A 26262-nucleotide genomic window follows, 5' to 3' on the forward strand; every position below is an offset into this window, starting at 1 on the left:
AAAGGTTTCTCTGTAAACCGTCACATTATGTGACAAAAGCTTACTTCACATTAATATTAAACAGCTGAATCCATTTGTTGACAGGGAAATTACATATAAAAGTCTGGTGGCTACAGATGTGACAACACACCAAGGTTTTACAGATGGTGTCAAAACCACACAATAGAGAAAATAAACAAGTGATCAGAGAATTATGTCTTTTCCAGGCACATAGAGCCACTTTATAATACAATCAAGTAACTATGCTACCTTCAGTTGTTATAAATATGCCTTAAAAATGTACTTCTTGATTTAATGCCTTGAAATTGGGCCTATATCACTTTAAAAGCGCCTGCTCTTTCTGAAACTGTGCCTTCAGGAAGTTATCGCAACAGCACACCTCTATTAACCCTTTAACACTATTTTTACCAGTGTTGCACTGAGAGGTAGCTCCTATAATGAGCTGAGCAGATATGCAGTTCTACTAGGTTTTTGCTAATTGCTGCTGGATAGTCTGAAGGAGCTCAAAACCTTGGAAACTACAGTTCTGAGACGGAGCTCCATCTCAAAGGCGGAGTTAGGCCTACACAGAGGTTTTGCACAGCGGACTTTGCACAGGTTGCCAAGAAGATTAAATGATTTCTCAGACGTGCATGAAAGAATCAAGGCAACACTTCAGGTATGTTTTTGATGAAAGATTAACATTATAACATGATGTAGTGCTCAAAAAGACGATTTCAAATGATACTGCCCTTTTACACAAAACACAGCAATTGCAAAGTTGTGATTTTTCAACAGCAGAATATCAACAGTTTTGCACACATTTGTTATTTAAAGCAGCTAATAATTCCTTCTCCCAATGAATTTAAAATATATTTGTAAATATATATAAACAAACTTATATTTGCAAATGAACAAACTCCAGCACAAAAAGAAGAAAAATCTGGAGGGAAACTTGATAAAACCCAACAACAGTGCAGACAGACACAAACCCAACTAGATTTACTCACGTAAACATAAAACTTCACAACTCCTAGCAAAAAGCAACCCAAGCTTCTTTTCATTGCTTTGGTTTATCTAACATGTTATTTAATGTTTTATTATTTATGATCTTTAATTTTAAAATTCAGATCTGAAGCTACGTCATGCAAGTTGAAACATTTACTTACATTAAAAATGTATGTTTTAGTGCATTCACACAGTAGCTACACTGAAATGCAAAACTACAGTTGTTTGGCTAAAATGACATTTTAGTTGATTTCTTATTAAAATTAGAACGACTGTAAAGGAGGAAGCAGGCAGGGTGAAGAAAAGCTCTACCGTTGTGTCTTCCAGCATCTCCATGTTGTTTAAAGCGGATTTCACACTCGGTCTCCGGAGGTTTAAGAGAAACAAACAAACCGCATTTCATTCATCTTGGCGTCTGCTCTGTGTGAACTTATTGGTTTTTCAATCTGATTATTTCTTTCCAGACTCCCAGATAAGAAGGCCTTTAAAGTCACGGCTCATAGATCCGGAATGACTTGCCTGAGGTTATGTGGCCTGGAAATGTTTGAAAAGGCAACTTTGTTTAACAGCTTCACTGAGATTTATTTACATTTCAGGTTTTTATCTGTCTGTTTATTTGTCAGATTAAAAACACTTTGGTTCTTTAAAGCTGTGAGATCATCATCATTTCTGAAAAACCAGACTTGGAAATTGCTTTTGAAGCTGAAAGAAAATATTTAAATATGTAGAATCATTTAGAGTTTAGGTATCTTGTAAATTCACATGCAAATACTGAAATAATTTGCCAGGAACGGTTTCTCTCCATCATCTCTCAACATTTCTTTGGTACTAAAGCTTCTTGTAAGCATTTTAGGTGTAATATTGTTTGTTATTCCTGTAAAAATTGTCCTTAATGTAAAAAAGGTAGACTTTCACAACTTAATTTCATTCTGATTTAAAGCATAGAGCAGATCAGTTCTCACAGATGCATCAGGAAATTTGAAAATCAGCAAAAAAGAAAATTCAAAATGGACGCATCCTGGAGATTTTTCATTTAACCACTTAAGATTATTTTATGCAATGTTAAAAATACATCAAATATGTAAATGAAGAAATAATTCAGTTGCGTTTTTAATAAACATTTTACTGCCTAAAATGCAATAATGTAACAGTGATGCAGATATTAGTGATGAGGTTTTGAAATGTTTTTTGTGTCTGTATCAAATAAACAATTTTTTTTTTTGCAAAGGATCCATCTGCAGCTTCTAACATCAATGTGAAAAAGGTCTTACTGCCTGACCCTGCATTAATGCAGTTTCAGACTGATCTGGTGTTTATTTTTTGAATTAACTGATTCATTTAGATAAGATTTCTGGGTTAAAATGGACATACATTTTTTGTACAGTTTTGGCTTTATTACTGCTTTGAATATATTTCAGCAAATAGAATTTTTTTAAGTCTGTATACTCCAGTAAATTAATTGATGACAAATTAGTGGATGATTATGTCAATATTCAATGTTACATGCTGTTTTTATTTTAATTATGTAAAGCACTTTGAAATGCCTTGCTGCTGAAATGTGCTATACAAATAAAATTTGATTGATTGATTGAATATTTGATTAATCACAATTAATTGGATTAGTAGCTTAGAGTCGCACCTGTATAATTAAATATCCATTAACAAATATGTTGTAGCTTTGGTCATAGTCTCACATTTTAGAGCTCTTGCTTCAGGACGACAGTCATTAAAAGTTTTAGAGCCACAGCAAAACAATCTGATCTCCTGTCAGGAACCGCCGGCCCTCGAGTCCCAGATGTTGCGTTCAGGCAGGTTTGGAGTCAGTAGTGAAGTCGTCTACACTGATGTGAGTTGAAGTGGAGTCAAAACAGGCAGCGTGTCCTCATAAGGCTGGAGCTGCAGCAGCACTGATTGATGTGACAGCTAGCGTGAATGCTGCAAAGCAGGAGCAGAAAACTCCCAGGAAACAGCTGATGCTAACATATTAACATACCCTTGGAAATAGTCTTTCTGCAATATAAAAAGTTAAATACTCTTGTGATGTGCGTGGATTTGCAAAAAAACCTGAGTTAAATGTCTTGGTTTTGGATGTACAACCTGCAACAAAGCTGGGCCTAAGTACAACCTTCATAAATTAAGTAAGTTTATAAGGAGATGAATGTATTCTGCATGCATTTTCCTAAACATCAGTACTTTAGCATTACAAGCTGGACACTTTTGATGTCTGAAAGGATTCTCGTCTCTTCCACTCCCAGAGCCAAAGAACAGTCAATGCATCCTTAAATCCACCTCCTTTGGGTTTTACAGCCTGCAGCTTTAAAATAAAACCACACCAGTAGTAACAGCTTTATTGCTGAGTCAGAGAAAATAATGGCTTTATTTTGGGGATAATGGAGACTAAATACTGTTTAAAATGTTCTGGGCTTCATTTTTATAGGGTGTTTTCACACTTGATATTCCGATGAACCCTGTTTGATTGGGGAGCAAAATGCAACATTTGTTACGTTTTCAGCTGCTGTGGTTCTCTTTCTCACTGCACTGTCAAATCACTGAAACCACAGACATGAATACGGAGACGCCTCATTGAACGCTGACTCGTACGTTTCGTCGCCGCCATTTTGAATGTGGCGGTGAAGTGATCATCAGAGGTCTCCAGTTCATGACGAGTGAACTTGATTCAACCGATTTATAGGGCAAACTGGATCTATTGGTTTTAACTTTCACAGGTAAGAATTAAAACATATGTATATGTTCATAATGTAATTTTATCAGAAAGATTTCTGGACTTGCGGCCAGTACTGTGGATTTTCATGGTAAAACTCTCTTCTAAACATCCAAGAAATATTTTCTGTGAAACTTAATTGGCCCAAAGTAACTACTCTGATTATAATTTTCTTAGCTTAGCTAACTTTTTTAGTACTGTATAGGTTTTCTAATGAGAGCGCTAATGAGAAACCATTGAACTGCATTACAAACCAAAGGATTTTGGGAGGACGGGTGAGTCTGGATCAGAGCTGGAGCTGTTTTTCTCCAGTCTTATGTTTTACAGCTCCACTCCAAAATGTTGGTGTTTAACTATGCTGTAAAGATGATATACTGTATACCCAATATTCTGAAAATGTATGTTAAGGAGTCAGGGTTGTATTTTCCATGACACTGTTAGATAATTTGTCTTTTGTCCTTGGCTTCAGCCTGTGTCTACCAGGACGATTAGAAGTCAAAAAACAAAAGATCTTTTTATTTTTCTTTAACAGGAGATGTCTGTTTACAAAACTGTCTTTGCACACTGATTGAAATCCTGAGATCCAGTATTACGAGCTCAAAAGATGGATTTCTTATGATCATTTTTCTCCTCAGCTGGCACTACAAGGTTTCACATGACTCAGAGCGAGGAACCTGATATATACTGTAAATAGCAGAACGCTGTAAGCTCCAACTCCTGCAATATGTGGAGGCATGTTTTTAGCAGTCACTGCGTAGCAGCCTGCTGCAATTTCCATCTGATTTAGTGCAGGTAAACACAGCATATCGGTTTTGCATAATAGCAGCACGCTCCAATGCAGAGCTTCTTATATCTCAGCGCAAAGATTGATCGGCATTCGGCTGCAGAGATTTAACATTGCGAAGAAAGAGCAGCTTCTTTATTTGCACGGACTGAGGTAGCAGTGGAAACAAATATCCCCATGTTAACTAATGCAAGCTCCACTGACAGTTCTGCATTAATTACATTTAGTATTAATTAGTGGTGGGACTCATGTTAAATTTTTAATCAAGTTAATTGCAGGCTCTGTAATTAATTAAATAATCTATACTGACAAAATACGCAATATTTTCAAATTCAAAAAGCCTTTTGCTGCTAAATTATTGAATGTTCAGACCTACGAGGTCAACAATAAAGACATTTATTGTTTTTTTTTTTTTTGTGATGCTATTTTAGGCTTGAATAGATTTACCGACATGCCAGCTAATTTTAGCACAACTTGAACACAACAGTAGTCTTTTCCAGTGTCCCGTCTGATCATTTTTTGAAGCAAAAATAAACCCCAGTGGGCCAAAAGAAGCAGATTTGTCATCCGTTGCTGTCGTTGACGGATGTCACTTGTGCGTCAGATTTAATGGCGTACCAGAAAAGTGCTAAGGTACTAAGACTAAGGTTATAAGGTTCTGGACGTAAGATAAAAGGTGATTGCGTTAAAATCTATGATCTATCATTTATCAAAATTTATGTGTTCAAGGTCCCTGCCCTAGTATATAATCTATCTAGGGTAGAACTAGCAATTTTAGCTTTCATTAAACAGGCAAATAAATAAAACCTGATTATGCTTTGTGTGAAATACAACGTTTTAAATGCTTAAATTCACTGTCATTTGTTCCACTGGTGACAAAACTTGAATGAGACACCAGATGAGACACCTGACACCAGATGTTGATTCCCCGGGATTTTTAACACAGAGTTGCCTATTCATCTGTGCATGAGTGTTTGGGCCTTGTGAGAGCTGGGTGAATGTGACTCTAGTGTAAAAGTGCTTTGAGTCATCAGTATGAGTAAAACTGGGCTTTTTAAGTTTAGTCTACTTCTCATTTCTTAGATGGAAGTCATTAGAGCTACAGCTACTTTAATGTCAGTTTAGTAGTTTTTTTGTGTCATAAAAACGACCCCTGACTCAGTGCTTCTGTGTGCTGAATGTTCTCTGAGCGCCCAGCTAGTTAAGGCAGAGGTCCACTCATACTGTAACCACTTCTGCTAGAAGATTCCCTCCCACTATGGCCTCTTGCTTGCTTTAGATGAAAGTCAACAACTTGATGCAATCAGCTCATCTTCCTTATTGGTAGAAACTAACCAATCAGTTTAACATATTAGGATTTCCCACCGTGCACTATAACCCTGATGCGCCACCAGGGTTTACTTGGACACCCACCAGGCAAAGCATTGCTTATTTATTTTAGTTTTTTTTAATATTTGCATGTTTTAAGAGGTTACAGTTGGCATTGAAGCATTAATCTTCCAATAACACATAATTATCATGTGATATTTTTACATTTCCTATCAACTTTAAACATTTTTTAACTAAAAAACATGGCAGGCTGCTGAATGAATGACATTGTCAACAAAGAAATTTGAAGAGAATTTCTTCTACAGGCCAATTAACCAACATTTTTGGAGATAAATTAATTGAAAACATTGCAAACTGACCAAAAAAATGAAGACAGAAAGAAAGAAAGAAAGAAAGAAAGAAAGATACAAACAAACAAAGAAAGAATCATCAGTTATTTAATTGCCCTGTTGTTCAAAAACACCAGTGATATCACTGAGCCGCCCGTCTAACAGAAATCTTTCTGCCCTTTAAACACGACACAGTTTCACGTTGCACGGCTGAACTGGCAGTGACATCGTCTCCGGTCAGAAGCTGCTGAATATCAATGAGGCTCGCTGATGGAGCGGCAGCTGGAAACGCCACAAACATGAAGATACCATCAGTCAATAATAATGACCACGATTCTTTCCAGCCGAAAGGCTGCTAACTGAACTGTGCTGAATGGTTGCAAGGAGCTCAGGGAGCCAGCGGCTGCTGGGTGCTCAGAGTTTACAAAAAGCTGATTTGAAGGACATGGACATCTCGGAGGCTTGGAAAAAAAAAAAGAGAGAAAAATAAATAAAATAAGTGAGAATGCATTGATGCATTCTCACTGATCATCCATCATGTTAGCTGTGAATTATGGCCCCTCCAGCACTTCAGACCCATTCATGGCCTTTCAAACACACAACGCAACAAAATGTGTGATAACAGCTTCACATCTTCGTGGAAAACACCACCAACCAAAAGTAACGCCTTTTTATTGAGTGACATTTTCTCTGCAAAAAATATAAAACTTCATTTTACTTTAGACATTCTGCTGTTGCTGATAATGATCACTGATGATCTTTGTTGTCACACCCGAAAGGATCATTGCTGTAGTTTAAGGCGTCTTACAAACACTTACACAGGTTTGTCCGTGTCTATGTCTAAATGTTTTGTGTAATTTCATTAAGTTTGCGACAGAAACCTGATACAGCAAAAATGACAAACTGCACTGAAGAGAACAAGTAAACATTCATCCAACTTTTTGTTTAAATATTCTATACCATTTACAAGTAACACTGATTACTCTAAATATATTGTCTCAAAAGACTTCAACAACAGCAGATTTTTGTTAGCTAAAAAGGAAAAAAAAAAGCTTCCACCTTTATCATAAACAGCCTTCTGGATGTAGATGAAAAAAAAGGATTTTAAAGCAATAAAAATTGCTTTAAAATCCCTTTAGAATATATGAAGCAGTTAAGAAGGCGTTGATTTGGGGGGAAATTAGACTTTTAGAATAACCTTTTTTCTTCTTAATCCAGAAAATAGTTTCCCCTCAAAGGAAAGGATGTGGTGACTGCTGTGTGAAATTTTGATCGCTCTCCAATCACTTTAAACCAGAGTAAAAACCAAAGCAGAAAAGTTACACGATTTGATCTGCTTGATATGTGATGGCACAATGTGAATTTTCTGTTCAGCTTGTTGAATATTAATTAAACCAAACCAAAATTAAATGCAACTAAATTTGTAATTTTATTTAAAAAAAGAAAAAAAAGGGTAAAAAATCTCTTTATATTATCTTATGTTCATATCAACACTTTCTACTGATTTCAAACCATGAAATTAAGAGGAGAGTCAATTTTAATGCATTGAGATGCTCTAGCTCAGGGGTCCCCAAACTACGGCCTGCCTCCACATTTAGTCCGGTCCCCTGAACAATACCAGAGAGCATTCAGATTTTTTTTTCCATTTACCGTATTTTCCGGACTATAAGCCGTTTATATGCGGATTTTTCTTCAACCACCAGGGGGCTCTTTAGCAAGAAGTGAATAATTGGAAGTCTCAGTTACTTGCGCGCCAACATTGAGCCCACAAGCAGCAAAATGAGCAAGAAACAGATCAAATGTCTTTGGAAAGTTTATTTGCAAAGGGGAAAAGGCCCAGAGAAGAGACAGGAGAATGGATTTATTCCGGACCGGTAGGTGAGCCCCACATTACAAGCCCGCTCTGCGTAACATGCGCGACCGGCTGCTAATGAGACAATGAAGCTTCAAGCTGCTTTGCCACGTAGAGACCAAGCAGGTTGTGGATATAAGCAACACTTCAGGTGTTATTATCTCTCGTCTCTCCCAGATGGGACTGTCTTGTTGCAGAGAAACAAGCTCAGGGCTCCCGTTAGTCATCGTGAGTTAAAATTTTCACGAAAGTAAAATGTTCGTCTTTGTGGCGCTTCTGTTATTTTGAAGGGATATATAAACGTTACCATAGCAACCAGTCAGAGCATTTGGGCAGTGGTCGAGAGGAGATGAGTAGAGCTTGTGAGTCTTAAGTCTGGTTTAGACGGAAAGATTTAAGAATGTCGGCCGATTCTCCAAACCTCTGTGACCACAGAGCTGATAAAAGTCCAACAGGTTCGATCGGTTTGTGTGTCCAAGGCAGGAGCAACACGAACCGATTCCAGTCACGAACATCCCGATCTCAGAGGATAATCCAGTAAAACCTCTAACATAGCGGGAATTTAGAATAACCAAACACGGATGACGACGTAGAAGCAATAGTGATAGTTTGTGGAGTCATTTTAAGAGATAAAAGACGTAACAAAAAGAAAAGGCGTTTTTTACTTCACAGTCCAGATGAACATCACTTTCTGTCTGATACAACAGAAACCTAAAAGGTTGGTAAAGTAACTCAATTCTGACTAATGAACAAAAGTAACCAGTAGGGATGCTGTTTCGATTGTGGCCTTGGCCGCAATCAGAATTGACAGGTCAGGGTTTTTAAAGATCAGTAATCGGATATCGCCCAAAAAACAGCAATAGGTGCCCCTACTAAACAGAAATAAAATGTGTTTCAAACTTAGAATATTAGATTTAAACTACATTTGACTATATATAAAGCTTACATCCATTACTTTCTGAAAACTAAAGCAGGAAAAAATGAATCTGATCCACACATTAATGCTTCCTTCTGTGTTTTCTGGAGTTACAGTACATGTTTTAGTGAGTAATGAACTGAAATACTGAACTTGCCATGTTCAGCTCATTGCTTTAGAGTGAAAGTACCACAAGTACTGCGACTACTGCTTTAAAAATAAACAAAGCTGTAATCACTTCACGCAGAGGCTGGCAGTGCTGTAGACGAGCTCGCAGATGGTTTCCAGTTTCACAGTTTCACTGAACTAACACCAGCTGTCAGTAACACCCTCAACATCTCCCCTCATCCTCTCACTACGCGTCTACCACTCTATTGATAAAAAATGCATCACTGAGCAAACTCAAACATTCACAGAGTCGCTCTGACCCAACACCTCATAAATGTCTATGGCACAAACCTTATACAGAAACAGTCACTCAGACACTCCCTGTCTACTTGGAGTCATCACTGAAAATTAAAACCTCAAAATGACAGCAGGATCTCTGGAGGAAGCTTTTCTTTTGCTCCTTCGTTCAAACCAATGTGGTTTGACAGCAAACAGTCCCATTTTTATGAAGTCTGACAGAAATTAAACCAGCTACATTCCTGTTCTTGTCAACGAGTGAGAAGAGAAGTTAACATTTGGTCAGCATGTACTCCAGCAGGGAAGAACCTTTAACAGGTAAAGAGCACGGTCAGGGTTGCCAGATTTGACTGACAACATGAAACCCCCCCAACTCCAAAACAACACAGCCCAAGATATAGTATAATAATAATAATAATATATAAAAATTGTATATGTCCTATAGGTAAATCAATCGAGTGCACTTATAGACTTGACAATTCACAACATTGTTGGCGGTCCTTTATTATATTCTAACCATATCAAGATTACACTGGAACTGCAAAGGACTTGACGCTTTAAACACAGCTTGTGTTTGTCATGGCGCCATATCCTTTTAATTCATGTTCTGTTGCAATTTCATTGAAAGTTGTGTGCTTTTCTGCCACACAAGGACAACTATTTTGAAAGAATTGTCCTCTGAACGCTTTCTAAAAACCTGCCAAATTCTTTTGAAAAGAAGCCCAAATCTTAACAACTCGACCCACAGCTGTTTTTCCAGCCCTAATCTGGTGAAGACCCACCCAGTTTAGCAACATCGAACACAGTCTGGTTCGTTGCAGAGAAGCACACACTGCTTACGTAAAACCAGATGCAGTGGTGGAGAAAGTACTCAAAAAATGTACTTAAGTAAAAGTACAAATACACAGTCAAAAATGTACTCAAGTAAAAGTCAAAGTACCACATTAACATTTTACTTAAGTAAAAGTTAAAAAGTACTGGCTTTTAAAAATACTTAAGTATTAAAAGTAAAAGTACTTGCTGAATGCATTACCTAATCGCTAATATCATTAAGTGTGCCGATCGTATTTAATTTTAATACATCAGAAATGTGCCATTTTAATTAACACTACCACAGATTAAACATGTTCTTATTGTGTTTATTCTCTGTAACAGTTTAGACTTAGATATGTGATTCTATGAATCATAATTTCAGGGATGGAAACATCTTGTCTCCTGTCCTGACATAGCATGAACTTCATTAGTCAAATTTATTTAGAAACAAATCTAACTGAAAGGGGATGTAAAGAAGGTGCGGGCGGGGTGGAGGACATGCAACCAAGGAGCCATGTAGCAGAGTTGTAGTCAAGACCACCGAACCCAAGACCAGCGCCCCGCGCTAAATGACACAATAACATTAAGTTTACCTATCAAAATTGGTTTTCAGATTGATCTGAAAGATCCACATTCCCATAAAAACACCTAGATATTAAATACTTAAGAGCTGAAATGAATTTAACCAGTATCAATTAAAACTCACTTCATTCTGTTTTGCTTTCATCGCTGTGCTATAATCCGCAGAGGTCTCCTGCCATCCCTAGAAAAAATAACGCAACATCGCAATTAACAGTAAATAACGTTCAACTATGAACACTGTCCAACGGCGCAACAAGTAACCAAGCAGAAGGAGCATCATGACTGTTCTCACCCTCCCTCCCACTGCATGGTGGCACTGTTTGCCACCATGACAGGAGACGAAATCAATCAATGAGCAATGAGCATGCTCTGTGTTCATACGTTCAACTTTTACTTATTCAGCGATTAAATAAATGTGTGTGTGTGTATATATATATGTGTGTGTGTGTGTATAGCTACCGCAGTGTACACAAGAACAAAGAACGGCTCTAAGTGAGGCTTCAGTCCTTAGGACTTAGTAAAGATCCGTCCAGAAGAATCGGATCGTTCCTGAATGTTATGTCACTATATTGCAGACTTTGGTACCAGCGTTGTCCCATACATGAGACACCTCAGTCAACACCTCCACACAATAATTCAGTGAATGAGTGACAACTTTTTTTCATCACAGATGCAACATTGTGTCTCTGTACAGCTAGCTTTGCTAGCATCAGTCCACAGATCTTACCTTTCTTTAAGCTTTCCTTCCAAGTGATGCTAAAAGTTGGACTAAGTCCTCACCGTCTGTGAAAGCGAAGCGCTGCTGATTTTACATGTCGCCATATATTATGATTTATGCAGCTATTATTAATTAAACAGACATCTCCTCCCGCTCAGAGGAAACCACTGCGCATGTCTGGAGCTCCGCGTGCGAGTAAAAGTGGAGCCGATGAGTGACAACAGACACCAAGTCACGTTATTGCTTGAATTTTACGGCGCCACCTTAAATCCCTGAACTTCACATTTTAACAAAAAAAAAGCGCAACGCGACTTGGATGTAACGAGTAACGCGACAGTTTTGTAGAAATGTAGTGAACTAGAAAGTACAGATACTTACTGTAAAATGTAGTGGAGTAAAAGTAGAAAGTATCCATTATTAAATCTACTTAAGTAAAGTACAGATACATGAAAACTGTACTTAAGTACAGTAACGAAGTACTGATACTTCGTTACTTCCCACCACTGACCAGATGCTACAGTTTATTGAAACTGGTTTGACATGACTGGTTCACCATGTCTGGTTCTTAAAACTGACAGAGGTTAGATATGTATTCAATAGGAATGGAGATCCATCCATTCATCATCTTCAGTTCAATCTGGGTTTTATCAGGGAGCAGTCTAAGCAAAGAAGCTCAGAGTCTCTGCTCATCCCCAAACACTTGGAGCAGCTTGTCCAGGGAATCCCAAGGTGTTCCCAAGCCAGCCGAGAAACATATGGTGTTCTCCCGTTTGTTTGTCTAGTGGACTCAGATTGAGGACCAAAGTTGCAACATTTTTACATTTTCAACTGCTGCGGTTCTCTTCCACACTGTACTGTGTCTGCACTATAAGGCGCACCTAAAAACCTTCAATTTCCTCAAAAGCCGACAGTGCGCCTTATAATCCTGTGTGCCTTATATATAGATCAATATTGAGCCACAACAGGTCTAGCAACTACGGTAAGCAGCCGCTGACTTCATTTTCGCCTGTAGAAGAAGAAGCGCGCGGTGCTTGCTGGGATAGTTGTCAGAACGCTGGTTTGTTAATAGCTGTCAGAACGCTGGTTTGTTAATAAAGTTTGACTGACCTATCTACCTACCGACCATCTAAAACCAGGTCGTCTGCAGGTCATTTAGCACCACGTTCTCCACGAACATGCTGTGCGCGAATGGAGAAGGGTGACCATTGTTCGGCCATGCCCCGGCCCAGTCGCAGAAGGCTCTCCTCACCTACCGGAGTCGGACTGTTTTGTTGACATTTGTTATGTCAACAAAGTGCCTTTAGACATTCATCCTTTAGTGCAGCTCCATCCAGTGGATGCATAACATAACTCCAGCCTCTACTGTAGCGTCTATTCTATGTGCCTTATATATGAAAAAAGTTTTAAAATAGGCCATTCATTGAAGGTGTGCCTTATAATCCGGTGCGCCTTACAGTGCGGAAAATACGGTATTTCGAATCACAAGAGTTACATGACCAACAAACAGATGTTGCTACTGGTGCAAAACACGAGGAAGACAACAGGAAGTGGTAGAACAGTGATGGGGCAAAGTGCGTTTTTTAATGACTTATTGCACGTGTGATTTTAATTGAGTTTATTATTTAATGGAAACACTGCAATTGTAAAATTGTTTTTATTTTATTTTTTTTACATTAGCGGAATATTGACAAAGTTTTGTGCACATTTGCAATGGAAACGCAGCTAGTGAAACTGGTTTGAGGATGATCAAACACAATCAAGATTCCTATAAAAAACACAACAGGGAGAGTCACTATGAGCAGAATGAGAAGAGCTACATGGTGAGTGTTTTAAGGAGATAATGTGAAAGGAGAGTCACTGCCATGCACATACGGAGAGCTCATCAATCACTGACAACAAGGCACAAATGGTCCTGAATACCTCATGAGAAATGACTTGAAACTCTTTTGTTCTGAACAGACTGTTAAAACAACTTTTTAGCACATTATTAAACCAGATTTTAAAGGATGAGTTGTCGAGTGTGGGAGCTCAAGTGCAGCACACACAAAGATTGTATAAATCATGCAGAACCCTCTAATTCAATGCATTTTTATTCAGTCATTCAGTAATAACAGTTCACTGTTTTTTTAAATGCAACTACTCCTACAATCACACAGCATTTTCAGTTTACTGCATTAAAGGCCTAACGGGGAGTTGAGCTTATGCTGTTCCAGCCTCTGGGGATATGAGTGTGCTGGATTTTTAAATTAGATTAAAATTGTTGTAGGGTGAAAAAGGCATGCAATAAGGTATAAAAACAATAATAAAATGAATTCCTGCAATTCTAAGATAAGATTTCCTCTCATTTATAGAGAAACATTAAGAATTACAACTTAAAGCATTATGTAATTATGACCCTGATGGCTACATTTGAGTTGTCGCATTAAATATAAAATCTGCCAGTGATGCATTCAAGGTCTTCAAGCTTCTCTTAAGCTGATGAGCCAAGCAGAAATAAAGAGTAAATGTTCCTGAATGTTTTACACAAGAGCCTGAATTCAGCACTGAGGCGTGTAATTTGAAACTGTCTGCTTCACTTTTAACATAAGAACAAACCTTAAAATATGGAAAGGTTTAACTGCCAGAGCAAGGAAATAAAGTCAGGAGCAGAATGTAGTTATAATGAAATACAAAATTGTTTGAAACACAAAACATTCTTAATACAACGAGATAAAAAAACTTGCTATGCGCATATAAGCATGCACTGAATATTTTTCCTACCAATATGTGTACTGTTACACCTGCTAATGAGTAAATATGACATCCAAAGTTACATAAAAAAAAAAACACTGAAGAGTAAATGAATCCAATTCAGAGAAAACTCATCTGAGAAAATAGTACAACGTTTAAATTAAACGAGATAAATTAAAAATATCTTAAAACTAGTTTTTGATGGAAAGCCATGTACAAGTTTGAAGACATTACTATCCAAAACAAAACACTTCCTGTTCCGGCTGCCTTAAACAGTTAGCGGAGGCAGCTGTCATATTTTCATCTCTGTTCTATTTTTTAACTACTTAAAAATAGACTTGGCCAACTTTAGAGCACTGATCTCTGGCTGGTGACAACACATCAGTGTGTTTTATGTTTTAAATAGCAGAGCCAATGAGCATATATATATATATATATATATATGTGGAGTCACCTTAAACTGTCAATCTCTGAGGCTTAACTGGAAAACAGACCTTTTTAAGTCTGTGTACTCCAGTTAACAATTAATCTATACTACATTATGCGACAGTTATTTGAATAATTATGAATAATTATAACTATGAGTTAATGGAAGCTTTTCAGCAAAAATGGTAAGAAAAAAAAACAAAACACAGGGTTTAAGTGATGCTGACTCCGACCTGCAGGTGGCAGTATTTCTTAATTTTATGACACCACTGCTTCAGCCTTATGTGGTGCCAGTTTATCATGGTTGATATGGCGAGTAACAAAAAGTCACATTTACTGTTACATATAAGCACAAATATTGCAAAATCCCTTGCAAATATTTCTAATTAACACAACAAAATATGTGATCATAAAAACAATCGTGAAAACTTGTCTATTGTCTATTTTTTAGAAAAAACAGCTGTTTGTTAGCATTTTGTTAATGGGTTTTATAAATACATTCTAGCACAACCAGTTCATGACATTCATAATCTTATTATAGCCCAAAATCGGGTGTTAAAGGTATAAGGGTAAAAGGGGCTGAACTCAAATGCATTTCCCGCTTTCATGTGAAAAATTGAAAGCCATACGTCATTTTCATTCCACTTTAAATTCAATGCATTAAAGTAGCGATTCTCAACCTGGGCGGTACCGCCCCCCAGGGGGCGTTCAGAGGACGGCAGGGGGCGCTGGCGGACACGTTTACAAAAGGGGGGCGCTTCGATTCCTTTGGGGAACGTTTGGTTGAAGGTAAACTTTACACCTTATATGCACAACAATGCCAGTTTAGACTTTGAGCAACTTGGTAAAACTGTAATTAAATCATGCTTGGCTGCAACTGTATCGATGGCAGCTCTCCTTCTATTCAGTGTTTGTAGCTTCTTGGTGCAGCTCATCTCCTGCTACTGGTAGCTTCACCGCATCAAGCCAGCGTTACACCTGCTGATGACGTTGCTGTGATTCACTTTGTCTGATATTTGGTATGAAACGGTTGTGATAGAACAACGGTAAAACAGCACTTTTAAATTTCAATAATCAGAATACCAAAATTGTTTCCGTTGTTTTAAAAGGTTTATGTCAGTCCATCTTTTCCCCATCGATACGCTTCCTGACCGCCCTGCACCATAGGGGTTTAAAAGAAAAAAAAAAAACAACGCACACGTTGCGCTTTTTTCTAAAACATTAGAAGCGGGACATAAAACGGAGCGACAAACTAGATGTGAATTATGGCATAAAAACAGAGAATCCGACGCTGAACAATGAAAAATCAACACATGATGTGAAACATGAGGATTAGGAGGCACAGCAGGTGATGAATGAAGATTACTGGTGGTGAGCGTCAGTAAACGATAAAATAAATCTAGTAACAGGACAGAAACTAAAGTGGACATACCAATAAACCAAGAGAGGATAATACTAATCAAAGGAAACTAAATGGAAATGAATGAAGAACAAAATACAAGAATAAACTAAGAAACTAGAGTAAATACAGAGAAATAAACTGGTATGGCAAGACCTTTCAAGCAATACTCAATACAGAGGACTGTATGGCAAGAATAAACAGACACTATTTCCAGATAAAAGGTAAAAAAATATTGTCGAAGTGCCATGGGTTTAAGACCATATCTAGTACTGAGAATAAATATATCTTACAGACCATAACAGTAAAGAACTTATCACTTATTTTTATGTTTTTAATTAGATTTATTTCTTCAATATTATTTTTCATGTCAGTGTTCATGTCATGAGGCTGATGACTCCATGACACTTTCAATTTGACTCATTAGGATTTGATTAAGAACCAGATTTGTTCTTTGTAATTTCTGTCCAGTAAAACTATTAATCTATAAATCAATAGACAGGTCTATATAAAGATATAATCCATGTTTCTGTCTCATATTTGTATGGCATTAAAAGGATCTGGAACTTTTGTTTAGCCACTGAAAGCTCTGGTTTGCACAATAAATGTCATGTGGGGTGAGATTTCATGGATGATGCTCTGATGTCCCATTTTCCTGAAGGCAGCACAGAGCTACACCACCAGAAACCAACAGAAACACTGAAGAGAAGAAGAACTATGATTAATGTAGTTACAGTTCTATCCATGTTTTAATGTTGCAGAGCTCAGTCGTTTTGCAAATAGTTCAAAGTTTAAACTGGCATGTTGTACAGCTTTTATCTGGTCATTTTGTGGAATATTTAACAACTAGAAAATGGCAAAGAATAAGAATATTTTTTCCACTCTGATTGGCTGCTGTTAGGCTTACCGATTTTAACTTGAATGTTCATTCTATTTTTCGTAGACACCTGTGAAAATAATTTCTATTCCCATGACTTTTTTGTTCTCTGGGAAATCATTTTTGATGATAAATACAGAAACAAGCATAAAAATCAAAACATCTACAATAGTGATAGTAATATTAATAATAAAATAATAGTCAGTGCAAAGTAGCCTACAAATTCTTTGGTGGGGGGCAGTGAGGGACCTGGATAAAGGCTAGGGGGGCGGTGGCACAAAAAAGGTTGAGAAACACTGGTCTAGTTAGTAGTCCTAATATCTTATTGTACTTGAAATAAGACGAAACTAACTTTTCAGCCAGATGTAGTTGCTTGTTTTTAATCAATAATTCTTTAATAAATCACATAACATAACAAGGGTGTCCAAAGTGTAGCCAAGGGGCCATTTGTGGCCCTTAATATGATTGTGTTTTGTCCCCAATCACAAGTCAAGACTGGTAAAAATTTGGCCAAAACAATTGATGAGCGAGATAATTTGGAAAAGCTTTTTTTTTCAATAAGAAAACACTCTGAACCCCTTTTTTATTTATTTTATATATTTATTATTAAGTAGGTAAAACAAAAAAAAAAAAAGATTACAACAAACTAATTAAATGCAGTTTGCGGCCTCCAGTAGTTTAAATTTGCCAGTTTTGGCCCCAATACTAAAAATTTGGACACCGCTGATCTATAACATTAGAAAAATGTCTTGCTAAAAGTGAAATAATCTTGTACGTTTTTCCATCAATATTAAGGAATTACTTACTTAAAAAACTAATATTTCTTGCTGAAAAGTTACTTGTACGATAGTACACTTGAAATAAGACAAAACAAAGAGATTTTCACTAAACTAGACTAAAATATTTGGTAAGATTTAGTTTTTTGCAGTGCTCTGGCAGCGTTTCCCGTCCACAGATACTCCTCAGTGAAACAGCAGGATGCGTCTAACAATCTGCTCCTCAGTTCGTCTCCACTGGGAACGTTTACGTCAAGAAAAGCTGCTTCATTCATCCTTCCCGTCCTGCTGCCCCGCCCAGCGGCTCGCGAAGCCAAATGAGAATCAGATGTTACGCGCAGGAAGGACGCAAAGACGGACCCCCGCCCATCCTGCCTGCCTCGCCGGGGAGGTGGGATAGCATCTGTGCACTGCGCGCACATCGACAAGAAGTTTAGCATTCCACCCAACTTCCATCACTGCAGCTGAGGCAGAAATCTGGCCTTTTCATTACGCCACACTTGAACTTAAAGCAACAGAAGACATTATGGAATGCTGACTTCATCCCCAGTTTCTGATTCGACTCGCCGTGTACGAACCTTTAAAGCTTCTCTACCCAGATTAGAGTTGAGCAGAAAGACTGAGGCGACGTCGTCTGAGAAGGAATAACTTGCCGAAACAAAAAGAAGCAAGGCACCCCCTCCCCATCTTTTAGCCCACAAATTCCTTGACAACTGCTGCAAGCTTCCTGCTGGCATTTGATATGCTCCATTTGGTTCCCATGACCGAACTCCAGTCATGCTGAGGTTTCTCTGAGCAGATGAAGGTTCAACTCGGTGACACTCAGAGGCTTCTCTGCACTCTGATGGGAAGCTGCCTTCAGTCTCTGAACCGAGAGGCTGACAGAGAGCTGAGTGGGATGTAAACACTACAGAGTATGAGGCCCAGGCTAAGAAAAGAATACAATTACCAGAATAAAATCATAAAATTACAAGAAATAAAGCAGTAATAATGAGAATAAAGTCATAATATTTTGATGATAAACTCACAAAATAAAGTAAATCATATAAGCATAAAGTCTTAATATTATGAGAATAACATTATAATACAGGAAGAATAAAGTCCCATGACCTGGTGACCTATGCAGGGTGACCCCCGAATAAAGTCATATTACGAAACTAAGATAATATATTGAGAATTAAGTTGTAATGAAGAGTAAAGTGATAACACGAGAATAAAGTTGTTTGAGAATAAAGTCAAATTTATGAAATTAAAGCTACTGATAATCTGATGCTGATGCATTCTCCTAATATCATGACATTGTTCTCATTATTTTGACATTCTCTAATCATCATGGCCTTATTCCCATAATATACTCACATTACTACAACTTTGTTCTGGTAATATTATGACTGTAATATCTTTACTTTATTCTTGGAATTTTATTACTTTATTTCTATTATATTCTGACTTTATTCTCATAATTAGATTTTTTTATTCATATTTTTTCTTAGCCTGACCTATAACTCCGTTGTAACGCACAGCTCTGCTTTCGATGTGTAAGTACAGCTGTCATGTTTGGATGTCTTCCTGCCATTACTAGGGAAGACACCGAGGAGCCACTGTGGGTTACTGTGTGTAATTAGCTGTGACCTTAAGTGTTTGGGACGCGACCTTTTCTGACTGATTTCTCTGGCTGTTTCCACTGAATCGTTTCAGACTGCTGAGGGCTGCGTTCATCGATCCGGCCGTAGATACAAACCAGTGACCTTGCCATCACTGACATTTCAGCTGCATGAAACCAGAACCGCATCGCCCCATCCCTCCCCGTCCCTAAATCTGTGTCTCCTCGGCGGCGAGGCAAACTCACCCAGCTGACTCTGTTTTTCCCAGCATGTGGTTACAAGGTTGGACAGCTCCTTGTACTTCTCTGCCAGCTGGAGCTTGCCGTTGTTGAGGCGGGGTCGCCGAGCCAGGCTCTCCTCGGCCAGGCTCCGGTTGGAGGTCAGCTGCATCTCCCGATCAACCTGGAGCTCCTGGAACTGCAGAAGAAGAAAAAGAGTCAAATGAGGTCAATTTGTTTTCCGTTTAACAACGTGACGGATGTTCGGACTCACGTGATGAGTCAGTCATGCATGGAAAACATCTGTGCAGTCTGGGAATGTGGTGCACAAGACTGTGCAGATGACACCTTAAAGTTCTGGTTTAGAAAATAAATCTGCTCCACACATGGAAATGTTACAATTTCCCCATCTCAGATTTTTTATTTATTTATTTTTTTTTTTTTTTGCAGAAACACTATCTTACCAAGTATTTTTGGTCTGAGAGAAAGAAAACCTCACTGTTACCAGAATATTTTTTAAAGATGTTTGTTTTTGGAAAGCTGAAAAATGCCAAAACATGTTGCATTCAAGATAAATGTGAACAATTTTTCAAACAGTTATGTAGCGGTGATCTAGGTGCAACAGTAAAACTGTGTAAACTGCAAAAACAAAAATATTACAAATTACTTTGGTGCAAATATTTGAGTGCACTTGAATTAAGAGAAAAACTAACCAACAAGTAACTTTTCAGCGAGCTATACAAGTTTGTTTTAAGCAAATAATTTAATAATTTTATCAATCAGATTGCTTCAAAATAACCACAACTTCCTCTTAGGTATTAAACATAATTTGTGAGGACAGATATATAGGTTGAACAACTTTTGAGTAGCATATTAGAATATAAAGTGATTAAAACACAAGACAATGCTTATTGGGAATAATTTCAAAACTAGTATGTGGATATAATGGCGCATTATTTGTCACCGACTAATGTGTGGCATCCTAAATCTCAGTTTTCCTATGAGCACCCGCAAACACAAATACAGTTTTCACAAGTTTCCCCTTTTGTCAGAGTTTTTATAAATAATAATTTTTAGTTATATTAAGCAGAGTTTTCATGTGGATGAAAGGCCAAAAAGCAAGAAAATATTTCATTTTTCTTCTAGTACAGGTCTGTTGGTTGCATCAGGAGTAATGCCTTTATAGCTTGTCCTTAATAACATTAATACATGAAATTTATATTGTGATGATTTTTAGGACATTCAAAGAGAAAAAAGTCATAGCTACACATTTTTAATAAATATATTGTCTATTCTTCAATCTCTAAAAGTACAATCTTTGTCCACGAGTTTATTTTGCTTTTATGACATTAAACTTTGGCTAACGTTTACATTCATTGTATGCCACAAAATAAAATATAAGCAATGATTTCCACTTTAAATTTTATTTTCTAAGTATAAAGTTCCAACTAAGGCATGTAAAAAGAAAAAAGAAAAATGTATATATTTACAAATAAAAAAGGATGTAAGTGTTCATGATGTCAAATTTGTTGAGACTGAACTGGAAATCAACATAAAAAGGCTTAGTTCAGTCAGGATATCCTGTAAACTATGCATTATTTACTAGTTTATTTTAATTCATCTATGTATTATTTTCTACACAATTAGGATTTGTTCTTCTGCACATCAGCACGTAAGAGTCATCTCTTCAGATGCTCACTGTGCAACAAAACCTTACAGAGCATCCAAACCCACAACTAACCGTTGCCTAACTTCAACTACTCTCATACTTTCCACCAGTTTAGTCTTTGAAGAAATTAAATGCTCATTTTGACAGAAAAGAAGATGATTTAAACTCTAAAAACATGTGGCAAAATGTGCCTCTAATATGAAGCAACAATGACGCACCAGAGTGGGAACGTTTCACTGAAAAAGCTTGAAGGAAATCTGCTGTAAATGAGGCCAGCTCTGTGGTTAGTTTTCAGGCTGATAAATGTTTGCTTTTAACACCAGCAGGCCTCCCTGGAAACCAAGAGAAAACTCAAACACAATCTGTGGGGGTTGGGAGGGGTCTCTGTGTGCAAATATAGTACATTGGTTGCCGATGAGAAGGTGGGCTTTGTTTATGGGTGAGAGACCATATCCTGTGAGAGCTCATCCTCTCTGCAGGTACAGGAAGCAGAGCAGCTAGTGTTAACGCAGCCTGACTGAAGAGAGGTTTGAGTGCTTGACGACAGGTCATCTTATCACTTAATGCTGCACAGACTCAACAGCTCCAAAATGTTAAGTGACCTGCTGGGGAATAACTTTGCAGCTGAAATCATATTCTCAAAGTGACAGTCGGTCAGGAAGAGGCGACAAACTTCTGCTTAAAATACATATTTTCATATTACAACCACAATTTATTAGATGTACAAATAAAATGAACTGCATAAGTTTGCATGTTTTTTTATTTTTTTTTTTTACAAATAAAGCTCTGGATGTCCCCTTGAACCAATGAAGGTGGAGGCAGACAGAAGGACTGGTTAAAACATCACTACTGTTGGTCTTAGGTCGTTTTCCCACTTGATTTTCCTCTAGACTTGGTTTGATTGGGGACCACAGTTGCAAGATTTGTTACATTTTCTACTGGTGAGATTCGCTTTCACACTGTACTGTGTCAAATGAACCAAACCTGTTCCCTTCCTCGCCCATAGAGGCGCTGTATCAAGAACCACTGAAGGAAACGACACAAAAATCTCTGAAGAAGAAAGAAGAGCTCTGGTAAGTACAACTTTGTTCTTTACAACATGTAAACAAAAATGGAGTAGCGTCAGATTTTAGCAGCTGTAGAACTTTTTTTTTTGTCTTTTTCAAGTCATTTCTCCTGCTAGCATGGATTACCTGCGCCGTAATCCGGTCCTGATTTTGGAGCGGTCTCCTGTCCGCTTGGTGTTCATATATCCGTTTGAACAGCACCAGAATTCACTTCAACCAAACCATGCATTTGTAGGCGGACCAGAACTGGATTTGGATTAAAGTGGACTGAACAGGGATGGTGTGAATACACCCAATGTTTTAAACCCTATGCAGGAAGTTGTTGCTGAACAGGAGAGCTCCTTCAGTGACAAAAATCTGATTAATTACTAATATTTTTTCTTTTTCACTTTTTTTAAACCTGCCTGCTTCCTTTGCTGCTGGAACACCTGAATTTGCAGAATGTGGGGCAGTAAAGGATATTTATTTTCAAGTGTTATAAATAAGGCATCTGAATCATTTTGCAAGGCACAGTATTGTATGTATTCAGGTGATGCTTGAATCACATGTATCAGGTCCGCTTTTCGTGAATCTTCAAAGAGGAGTGAAAGAAAAGATAGGAACAGACCAGAGAGAATCAGCTATTTATACTTTAATATGCAATCTCCCTGCAGCTGCTCAGAACAAGCACATTAACATTTTGGTCTTTGCTAAAATCGCAGCCCATAAAGCTGAGCTGCCAGGCTTAAGTGAAAATAAAGATTTACTTTAAGCTGATCTGTAGCCACTGAAGACAAATGTCAAACAGCCAAACATGCAGAATAAACCTGGAAGCATTAAAATAGCGTGAAAGCGAGATCGTTTTGGGATGCAGAGCTCAATGCAGCTGTCCTGCTTTTGGGGGATTCAGATATTTGGACATATGGGGGAGGGGTCCAGAGTCACACCGTCACCAGAACAATAAAAAGACGCCATAAATAATTCAAATGATTGCCGCCTCCCATGTCCTCGTTGTGAGGACATGGGAGACTAAACCCGTCCGTCCCAGCGGTTCGGGTGGATACGTTTCTGACTCAACAGGGTCAGCAGTCACTTTGGGCCTGAAGGACCCGCCGCTGCACACCGCATCTGTCTCGCATTTTCATGGGTCATTAAAAGCTGGTCCCAAGTTCAAAGGAATTCACATTTTAGGACTGGCCGATATGGCTTAAAAATAAAACCTCAGATTTTTTCCAATCAATTTTTTTTCCTCGCTTTGTTTTCTAACAAAAGAAATTACAAATGACAAAAATATTTTTAAAAAGTGACTTATTCAAATGACTTCTTCTGCGAGTTATATGATGGAGTATCAGGGCCAGGCTAATTAATTTTTAAAATTGTTCAATTACAAGGATATGACAGCTCTATGGGCAACACAAAACATGCTCATCAGATTTTTTGCACAAAATCATTCTTAGATGAGGAGATTTCAGTCTGCTCCGATCTGCCTCCTTTCAGAATGAGCTGTTTTATGACTGTGTCACTTTAAATCCAAATAATGTGCTGCTGGCCACGCCCCTTCTCCTCCCCAACTCAACGTTTATATTCGCATGCAAAAATGGCTGCAATCAGAAGTGGTTTAAGGATGGCAAATCAACAACAAAACACTTGTCTTCCACTGTACAGCGCATACAGTGGTAAACCCAGATGACCAAACCTGTCGGAGCTCAGCTTGGGTTGCTAGGTAACCACACAGCATCTAATCAGGGGTTTTTTGAAATGGTTCATTTTCCAGACAAAAAACCCCTTCAACTTATTGCCAAAAAACATCTGAGTGGGTGATTTAAGCACCTGGACTAGTTTTAGAAGCAGTTGAAACCCAAGTAGAAATACAAAATGTGCAAAATGTGAATTTTGCTTAATGGGTCACCTTTAAAATTACAAGAAAAAAAAGTGTCATTCTAATGAGAAGAAAGTTTCTAGAGTCATCAAGATTTGAAGTGACCAAGTAAGTCTGTATGTTTCTTTCTTCAAAATACTCAATTGTTTCAAAGTCCTGTTACTGTTAATTTGATGCACACATGTAAAAATATTTTTTTATCCGTACATTGTATACCAAAGTATAACTTCACAAGATGCTCAACATTCCTGACTTTAATTTTTCATTATTTTTCTTGTCAGAGTTCTCATTAAATTATACATTTGTTCTCATATTATGACTTTGGCATAATTATGACTTTATCCTCAAAATTTAAAAAAAAATTTTTTATCATAACCTAGCCCTAAATATTACTTGTAGAGTTGACCTTAATTCAAATTCCAAATAAATAAAAGTTGTAAAATACGTTGTTTAAACAAGATGGTCACCCTGAGTGGGCAGACATCACTCAAGGAAGTGCAATGGTGAAGAAAAAAAAAAATCAAGATGTTCCAAAAATTAACCTTCAAAAGCCCAAAAACGTTAATCAATAGAAGAATTTGATGGCAATAAATTATCCCAGGAGTTATTGCGTTAAACAATAATATTGTTGTTTGAGACCATTTTAAAGTGATGGCATAATAATACAAGAACACATTCCCAAAGATCAAACTTTTCAAAGACATTTCAAATAGCCCAAATAAATAAAACAAACAAATGAAAATGAATTGTGAAGTCTTTCTAAATAAAACTGTCCTTCTAAAAAGGTGTCTGAAACCAGAGCACCAGACTGAAGATTTATCATCCAGTTTGTGTTGTAGCGAGAGAAAAAAGAAAAATGATAAATCATGTAAATGAAAATTACTGAGCTCGTTTTAATTTATCATGCCATTAATTTATTTATTGCTTATTGCGACTTGCCTAGAAGTTTGTAGAATGTCTCACGTATTGTCGATCCTTTCAGACGTTAAAAAGCCCATTTCTCCCCCCCAACAGGAATAAAAAGTACGTCTCGTTTTCATCTTGTTTACCCAACAACAACCGCTGTCGTCTTGAGGGACGGCGCATCTTCTGCACTTTGATGCCTGGGCTAGAGGGGAAACTGACAGCGTTTACTATCCTCCACAAATTATGTTTGGGGATTCTGGAGAAGACGAGGTGCAGCTCTGTCGTTGTTTGCTGCGGTTTCACCCGTCTGGCCGCATGAAATGCAGCAAATGGGCGTTTCTCTTTCATCCTCAACAAGTCTGAGTCCTAACGAGGTTTCCGCTGTCTGCAGCCATCAATTAAACACTCAGCCTGGGACAAAAGCCGCGGCCGGAGTTGCTTCCATGAAAGGGAATCTGTTTGCAGCAGACTTGAGGAAACCAAGGGCTGGCTGTAAATATCAAGGCAGCGTCTTTTTTTGGAACATTAGGGAAAAGTTTAAAGCTGATACGACGAGATTTATTACAGAAGCGAATCAAAGGAAGATATGCGATGTGTCATCGGTTGACTTTGCAGCTCATTTGTTAAGCTGACAGGTTTGAGTGACACTTTCACTGTTTTGATATGAGAAACCATTTAAAGTTTGCGTGTATTCCCTCCGTTTGATGCTTTGATTTTCAGACTTACCTCACATCGCCTGGAGGTGAAATGACAGGACATCCTGACAGGACAAAAGGAGCCTACTCTGTTGGATCTTTCACAGGGTTTTGCCTTTTAGGATGATTTTAAAAAACAATAAAACCCACAAACGGATTTGCTAAATTGCCGGCTAAAGCATGTGGATTACTGCGTGTTGAGCTGGGATGCAAAGATTAGAGAGCACCACTACGGGTGTTTTTTTTTAAGCTAGCAAAATGGGAAGAAACAAAGTGAACACTGACAAAAGTTTGGTACTCGAACACTTAACTCTTAATGAGAATTATTAGAAAATCTGCAAAAGAGGACATTTATTAGAGGTGCAGAATAAAAAAAAATCTTTAAGAAGCCCAAATCCTGGTCCTGTGAATTTTGATTCAAAATGCTCTGAATAATATTTAATATTTTTTTCATTTAATATTGATAATTTAAGTTACAGAATTTTATGCACAAACTTATTTTTGTTTAGTCATAAACTGATGGTATTTGGAACAGTATACAACCTTACTTGTTTTAAATAAATATTATAATTGTGTACACTGTCTTTTTCTCTTGCCAGT

General features: G+C 37.7%; 1 protein-coding gene across 1 annotated transcript in view; it reads right to left on the reverse strand.

Annotated features, from left to right (window-relative positions):
• vps37d (VPS37D subunit of ESCRT-I) overlaps positions 1-26262 on the reverse strand; it is a 52805-nt gene that overhangs the window by 21203 nt on the left and 5340 nt on the right. The window contains exon 2 of the mRNA XM_008428538.3: positions 19495-19666. Within this exon, the coding sequence (XP_008426760.1) occupies positions 19495-19666 (172 nt within the window). The remainder of the gene's footprint in view (positions 1-19494; positions 19667-26262) is intronic.

This window comes from Poecilia reticulata, chromosome 14, assembly GCF_904066995.2.
Source record: "Poecilia reticulata chromosome 14, P_reticulata-male-v2, whole genome shotgun sequence".
Taxonomy (NCBI): Eukaryota; Metazoa; Chordata; class Actinopteri; order Cyprinodontiformes; family Poeciliidae; genus Poecilia; species Poecilia reticulata.